The sequence below is a fragment of the Arachis duranensis genome, chromosome 3 (assembly GCF_000817695.3).
Source record: "Arachis duranensis cultivar V14167 chromosome 3, aradu.V14167.gnm2.J7QH, whole genome shotgun sequence".
Lineage (NCBI taxonomy): Eukaryota > Viridiplantae > Streptophyta > Magnoliopsida > Fabales > Fabaceae > Arachis > Arachis duranensis.
In genome coordinates, this window is record NC_029774.3 from 94833263 (window position 1) to 94841334 (window position 8072).

Consider the following 8072-nt stretch of genomic DNA (forward strand, 5'->3'; position numbering starts at 1 on the left):
GACATTATTTTATGTACAGTGTTTCTTAGAAAAATAATTCTGATCAAGTATTCAATTTAACTGTGCATACTACTCATTTTATTATTATTTGTTTTTGAAGAGAATGACAAGGATATGTAATGAAGATGTATGCCTTACGGATAGTGCAAGTTCGCACACTATTCTCAAAAGTGATATATATTTTACCCATCTTGTGCCAAAAGAGGAATATGTTAATACTATTATTGGCTCAGGCAATGTGATTGAAGGTTCCGGAAGAGCTATAATTTTGTTTCCTGGAGGAACAAAATTTATAATAAATAATGCACTATTATCTACCAAGTCTCTGAGGAACTTGTTGAGTTTCAAAGATATTCGCCGAAATGGATATCACGTTGAGACAATGAATGAGGGAAATCATGAGTATTTATGTATCACAACTCATGATTCAAATAAGAAAGTTATATTAGAAAAATTACCCTCACTTTCATCTGGGTTGTATTATACCAAGATTAGTGCAACTGAAACACATACCATTGTAAACCAGAAGTTTATTAGCCAAAATGAATTCATAACTTGGCACGATCGATTGGGTCATCCGGGAACAACCATGACGAGGAGAATTATTGAAAACTCTCATGGACATTCACTAAAGAACCAGAAGATTCTGAAAACTAGTGAATTTTGTTGTGCTGCATGTTCTCAGGGAAAGTTAATTCTAAGGCCATCACTAGTAAAGGTTGGATTTGAGTCCCCTGAATTCCTAGAAAGGATTCAAGGTGATATATGTGGACCTATTCATCCACCATGTGGATCTTTTAGATATTTTATGGTTCTAATAGACGCATCTTCGAGATGGTCACATGTGTGCTTATTATCTTCTTGCGTTTGCGAGATTACTGGCTCAAATTATTCGATTAAAAGTACAATTTCCAGAAAATCCAATCAAAGCAATTTGTCTTGATAATGCTGATGAATTTACTTCCCAAGCTTTTGATGCTTATTGTATGGCTAATGGAATAAGTGTTGAACATCCAATAGCTTATGTTCACACACAAAATGGGTTAGCAGAATCACTTATTAAGCGCCTTCAATTAATTGCTAGACCCTTGCTTATGAGAACAAATCTCCCAACCTCGGTTTGGGGGCATGCTGTTTTACATGCCGCAACACTTATTCGTTTGAGGCCAACGAGTTATCATCAGTTCTCTCCTATGCAATTAGCTTTTGGCCAGTAGCCAAATGTTTCCCATTTAAGAATATTTGGGTGTGCGATATATGTTCCCATTGCACCACCTAATCGCACCAAAATGGGACCCCAAAGAAAATTGGAGATATATGTTGGATATGATTCTCCCTCTACAATGAGGTATCTTGAGATACAAACTGGAGATGTATTTAAAGCCCGGTTTGCGGATTGTCATTTTGATGAATCAAAATTTCCAACAGTAGGGGGAGAGAATAAGCTTCCTGAAAAGGAACTTAACTGGAATGCATCATCGTTGATGCATTTAGATCCTCGATCAGGACAATGTGAACTGGAAGTTCAAAAGATTATACATTTGCAAAGAATAGCAAATGAATTGCCTGATGCATTTTCCGATACAAAGAGGATAACCAAATCTTATATACCAGCGAAAAATGTCCCAATTCGAATTGATGTCCTAGTAGGACAAGTAGCCATTGAGTGCTCTCTCTATATAAGGCAAAGTTCGGTACCATTTCATTATAAAGAGAAGAGTTGTTTGAGTGTGTTTCTGATGTGATAGAAGGCAAAGTGGTTCCTGAGATTGACGTTGTGCACTAAAATCGTCTCTGATATTTCAACTGCACCAATTACGTCCCTAGGATTGAAAAATTGCACCAAATTAGTCCCTGATCCGTTTTCCGTTAACGGCACGTTGACATGGCTTGATGACGTGGACCTTTGGAGATACATATCACTTCATGGTTAGGCCACGTGTAACGGCATGATGACGTGTCGATTAACGACACATGGCATGCTGATGTGGATAGTTATGTTACGTGTCACAATGCTATTTTGCCACGAGTGTCGAGTTATGCCACTTGTCACAATTTTATTTGTCCACATGTCATCCATTATGTCATTATTACATATGGACCAAATTGGTCCCTTACTTTGCATCAAATGACTCATTTTAGTTTTTGAAATTGAATATGGTGCACTAAATTAGTCCCTTCATTAGTTTGTTTTCTTTTTTTTTTAATTCAAATTTTTTAATATCTTTGAATACACTAATTTTAATTTTATATTTTCACAAGTTATTTAAATATAAGTGCTTTTATAAAATATTTTAAAAATTTTAGTTTTAATTATATAATTTTTTCTATAATATTTTATTAAAAAAATTATATGAGATATTGATATTAATTTAGTAAAGAGTGTAAGTTAGGAGTATAATAATATTTTTTAATACAAACTTTTAATATTTAACATCTTAATAAATATTTTAAGAATACTTGATAAGGCACTTGTTAACTAATATAAATTCATTATTCCCATCCGTTTTAAGAATATTCGATTCCCCATATAATTGACTTCTCACTAACTTAATAAGATAGATTTATATTGTCGATTATAATAATTTCATTTTAGGGTTAAATACGATTTTAGTCCCTAAGGTAGGGGTCGAAAATTTATTTCGTCCCCTGCCTTCTTTTTTGCTATAAAATGGTTCCAAAGGTTTAACTAAATTTTAAAATCGTCCTTCGGACGAAAATACCTTTCCCCCTTCTTCCCAAAAGCAACCAAAATCAACAGAAACAGAACAGAAGCCCAAGTTGTACCAGAACCCACCACCACTGTTATCATCATGGTCATCATCATCATCATCAGAACTTTCCCAAAATCAATCAAAATTAACAAGAAGCAGAACAAAAGTCTAAACTGAACCAGAACCCACCACCACCACCATTATCTTCATGGTTATCAACATCATCATCTGAAGAACAATGGATAATGGAATCATAAGAAAAAATATAAGAAGAAGAAAAACAACAACAATGATAACGGAACCATAAGAAGAACAACAAAACTCAGAACCCACCACCACCACCGCCACCCAGAACTCAGAAAATTAGAACTAAAAAAATCAGAACAATCAAAACTCAGAACCATCAACAAAACTAAAAACTAAAATTCTTCCCTTTTTATTAACAAAACACAGATGTAATTACAATAATAAAAAATCTCCAAATTCATTTTCAATTACAAGAACAAAAAATCCATAAATATAATTATCAAAACAAACGACGAGACGAGGTGCGACGGCGAGGAAGAGGTGCGGCGAGACAAGGTGCGACGGAAAGGAGGAGGTGTGACGAGACGAGAGCGACGGCGAGGCGACGATGACGGCGAGGGTGAGGTCCACCCTCACAGTAAAATCCAGCGGTGAGGAATGAACGAAGAGGAGCAGGAGTGGCGGCAGTGGCCCTTCCCTTTCCCCTTCCCTTCCTTTCCCCTTCTTCTCCCTGAATCAAAATCCAACTCTCCCTCCAGCTGATATCCTCCCCCATTTTCCTTAACCCATGTTTCTTTTCTTTTTTTTTTTAAATTTTTTTGTTAAGGGTATTTTGGAAATAAAAATTAAAAATTTGGTAAAAAATGACGATTTTAAAATTAAGTTAAACTTTTGGGACCATTTTGTAGCGAAAAAAAGTTTGAGGACGAAATAAATTTTCAGCCCCTATCTTAGAGACTAAAATCGTATTTAACCCTTCATTTTATCTATAACTTAGTTAGGCGGCCTTTTTATATATTATACTATTAATTAATATAAGCACTTATTATGCTTTAACAGTATTAAAACAAATACAAATAAATACAAGACGCAATAATAAAATTTTAGATTTAACTAACATGTGCTCTAATGATACAAGTTAAAATTATTAATTAAAAAATTCATTATAAAAAATTATATAATAAAAAATAAAATTAAAATTAGTGTATCAAAAAATATTGAGAGTTTTGTATTTACAAAGAAAAATGAGAACAAGGGACAAATTTGGTGTACGATATTCAATTTCAAAGATTAAAATGAGTCATCTGATACAAAGTAAGGAGACCAATTTAATGCATATATAACGATGACATAGTGGATGACATGTGGACAAATAACACTGTGACACATGGCATAACCATCCACATCAGCATACCATGTGTCGCTGATCAATACGTCATTGTATCGTTACACGTGGCTAAACTATGAGGTGACACGTGTCACCAAAAATCCACGTCATCAAGTTATGTCAACACGTTATTAACAAAAAATAGCATAGTTGTCAGAACCGAACCGGTGATCGAACCGGTCAAGTTACTGGTTCACTGGTTTACTGGTTCAACCGGTGGGTCACTGGTTGAACCGATAGAACCGGTCGTACGTAAATAAAAAATATAAAATAGTAAAAAATTGAATAAAGTGACAATTATGTTCATCCTTAAAATTTTTTACTTCAAATTAATTAGCCCTTGAAAAAAAATAAAATATCAATTTGGTCCTTCAAGATAGTAAACGATGAACGCATTACGTCACTCCATTAATTTTTCATGTGAAATTTAGTGGTGATACTTAGATGTCCCTACTAATTAGTCTTAAGTCGAAATTTTCGAAGACCTACTAACTCAATACTCTAAAAAAATTTAAAATAAATATCTTTACTAGCATTTTAATATGTAAATGTAAATATTAAAATATTTGATACTTATTTTAATAATTCTATAAATTCTAAAGAATTAAAAAAAATTGAGTATAAAACTAAAATTAAATTAAATAAATATAAAATAATTCAGTTGTGTATATATATAATATATAGAATAATTAACACATAAATTTGTAGATGAGCACACTAGCTTGCTGGCATTCCTTATCCTTGCATAGCAAGGGGACAAGGGTTCAAAACCCATTGCATGCATTTTTGAATATTGGATCCAATATTCAAATGCTGGAGCACCCAAGACTTGCATTTGTTGGGAGCACCATAGGACCGGCCGGTTCATGAATTACATCGAACCGGCCGGTTTCGTCCGGTTTGTGACGAACCGGCCGGTTTTAGGCGGTTTTCTTCCTTCTTCGGTCCAAAACTAAAACCGAACCGGCTGGACCATCAGTTCACCGGTTTTCCGGTCGAACCGGCCGGTCCGATCCGGTTCTTACAACTATGAAAAATAGGTTCAGGACTAATATGGTGCAATTTTTTTAATTTTGCAAATGTAATTGATGTAATTAAAATTTCAGAAACGATTTTAATACAGAACGTCAACATCAGAGACCACTTTTAAGAATTTACTCTAAAGATCTTTTGACTTTCCTTAAAAATCCATTTAAATAAACCCATTTATTTGGGGTGGGTAGTAGAACACAGTATTGACTATCGAGAATATTCTAGAGACAAAAGTGTGGTGGTAAGGAATCTGGAGGAGCACACAGGAGAGCAGAACAGAGAGCTAGCTAATTGGGAGATTAGTTGAAATTAAGAGTTAAAAGAGGGTGTTAGAGAAACAGATATTGGGGCGTGGTAAAACCCTAAAAAGTAAAAACCTAAATCGAGGATGGAATCGGGGAACGGGAAAGGGAAAGAAGCTGTGTGCGGAGAAGAAGCCCTTCAACTCCTCAATTGCGTCACTGAGACTCCCTTCAACCAAGAAAAATGCCAACACCTCTTGCATTCCTTGCGCCAATGCGTCCTCGCCAAGGTAACCAAACCCATTTCTGTTCTTGTCTCTTATAGAGGAGCGTTGTATTTGAATTTGGATGATAGAGCAAGAAGCTTCTTAGGCTTTGCTTTCCCAAAAACCAGTCCCTTAATCTTGTTCTTTTTTTCCCGGTATTGTTTTCTTAGTGGTGAAGAAGGAAGGAAATTTTGCTAATTTGATCTATCAATTATCCTCCTTTTGGATTTATTTAAAACTGAAACTTTGAATAAAGGACTGGATTGGCCTTGTTTGATTATGCGCTTTCAAGGTTCTTTATGCCATTGCCCTTATCTTCCAATTCAATAAAGGAAATATGTTTAAGCATATTTGCACCTTTTTTGTGCTAAAGCCTAACCCTCAATTCTTTTTTGTATTTCTTTTGCTCTCTGCCTCAACAGAAAGTAAAGAAAGCAAGAAGGCGTAAAGCATGTTCTATGTATTGAACTATTTATATTGCTGATCGCAAGTCTTTTCTTATTTGATACTCTGATTCGCAGGCATTTACCATTTTCCCCTCCACCGTTCTGATGTACAGAAGCTGTTCATTCAAATCTGACTTTCATTTATTCACAAATAATTGTTATTTTGCCCACTGTTTGTTTATGGGTGTAAAGTCGAATGAAAGTTATTGTTAACAGCGTGTACCTTGTTTAGCTTAACATTCAAAAATCAAAACTTAAGACATCGGAATTTATGACCTGTAGCTATTTCTATCCAACTACCATTAATAAAAGTTATGGCATTCTAATGGGTGGATTTCTGGCTTTACATGATAACTGAATTCGTCGACGGTTCTACGGATGCTGATATGCAATTTTTTCCTTATTTGATATGTTAGATGTTCTTTCAATTGTTTGAAATTATGAACAGAATCACATATATAGAGAGAGAGACTGGATAATTTCTTTTTTTAGTGTAATGTTGCTTAAAGTGCTCCTAACTATTAAAGATTATCTATATCAAATTTCATCTAAATAAGATATCAACGAGTGATCGAACAATTCATATTGTTTTATATTTGTTTGAATATTTTTCATTGTCGGAAAATGTTATTGAAATACGTTACTCAAATCAAATGGAAAGTAACTATCACCTGTGTAACCATTGCGTGTATATACACCGAAAAGGATATAAAAATATAAGATGATACTCATGAGATTAAGAGATTTTGCCAAAACGCAAATGCAACAAAACTTTGTTGGTTTCATGTTGAGGGCCCTAAAACGTTGTTAAAAAAATTATGAATTGATTCTGTTGAAAAGTCATCCGGAGACGTTAGCACAATAGTTTGAAACCTTGAAAGCCAAAACAAACACACGAATTTGGTGCTTTATGTAGGAGGTAACATTGACATCCTCAGACTTACTGGGAAAATAAGAAAGCAATCCCTATTGCAAACTGTTAATGAATCCATTCATACACATAAATTGCTAAGAGAAATATACTAACACTGAGAATAACTAACGAAGCACTGTCACCTAAAAAATCCACTCTCAATCCTAAATCAAATTTCCTTCCTGTGTGGTTCAAATTCATAAGGTGGTGGAAAGATCAGCGGAGTGGATGAGGTACGTCAGAGCCAGAGCCAGCAACATCAGCACATACGCTATCCCTTGATCTACTGACGAACCTGAAAAGACACCAACACAGACATAAGGAACAACAATGCAAGATGTTATTAGATCTGGGATGAAGCGAGATATATCGTAGAAATCCAGATCCAGAAAAACAGAATACGGAGAAAGAGGTGGAAAGATGGGAATGTACCGTCGCTGGTAGGGGAAGGAGCAGGGGATGGCGTCTGGGCGTGAACGGAAGCTGGGAAGGAAAGGGCGAAAATGAGAGTGGCGAGCATGGCCAGGACTCCGAATCCGAATGAGAGTCTGGGAGACGCCATCTTTGTGAATTCCAAATCCAAAGCTCTCTTCTGTCTCTGGTTCTCTCTGTGTGTTGGACAAGTGCGGGAGAGAGAGAGAGAGAGAGAGAGAGTGGGGAAACCAATGAAGGAAGAGAGAGGGACGGCGGAGAGTGGTTTAAAAGGTTGTTACAGTTGTGAGGTTTTGGCGTGTGCGCGAGAGACAAAAGAGGAGAGAGGCAACCGCCCTATCCGGTATCCGTTTTGTGGGTCCACTATGCTCTGTGCTCTGTGCAAGCGCATGTTTTGAAGAGTGAGCGAGCCTCACGTGAAATGTCATGGAATTGGCTATGACCTAAGGCTAACATTATGAGGTTAGGTTAGGCTTAGCAAGGAATTGGATTCTCCTCCTCTCTTTCTTTTACAGTCCCAGCAGCCACTCAGTATTTTGGCATCCATCCATGTGCTATGCAGTATGCTCTGTCCTTGTTGCTCCTTATGAAGAATACCATACTAATTATATTT

At 35.8% G+C, this 8072-nt stretch overlaps 1 protein-coding gene across 1 annotated transcript; it reads right to left on the reverse strand.

Moving 5' to 3' along the window:
* Positions 1-6918: 6918 nt before the first annotated feature.
* LOC107479791 (arabinogalactan protein 41) lies at positions 6919-7744 on the reverse strand. The gene is made up of 2 exons (XM_016099895.3): positions 7460-7744; positions 6919-7322 (listed from the first exon to the last, which is right to left on the reverse strand). Exons 1-2 carry the CDS (start codon positions 7587-7589, stop codon positions 7225-7227), a joined length of 228 nt encoding a protein of 75 aa, XP_015955381.1. The 5' UTR covers positions 7590-7744; the 3' UTR covers positions 6919-7224.
* Positions 7745-8072: the final 328 nt, after the last annotated feature.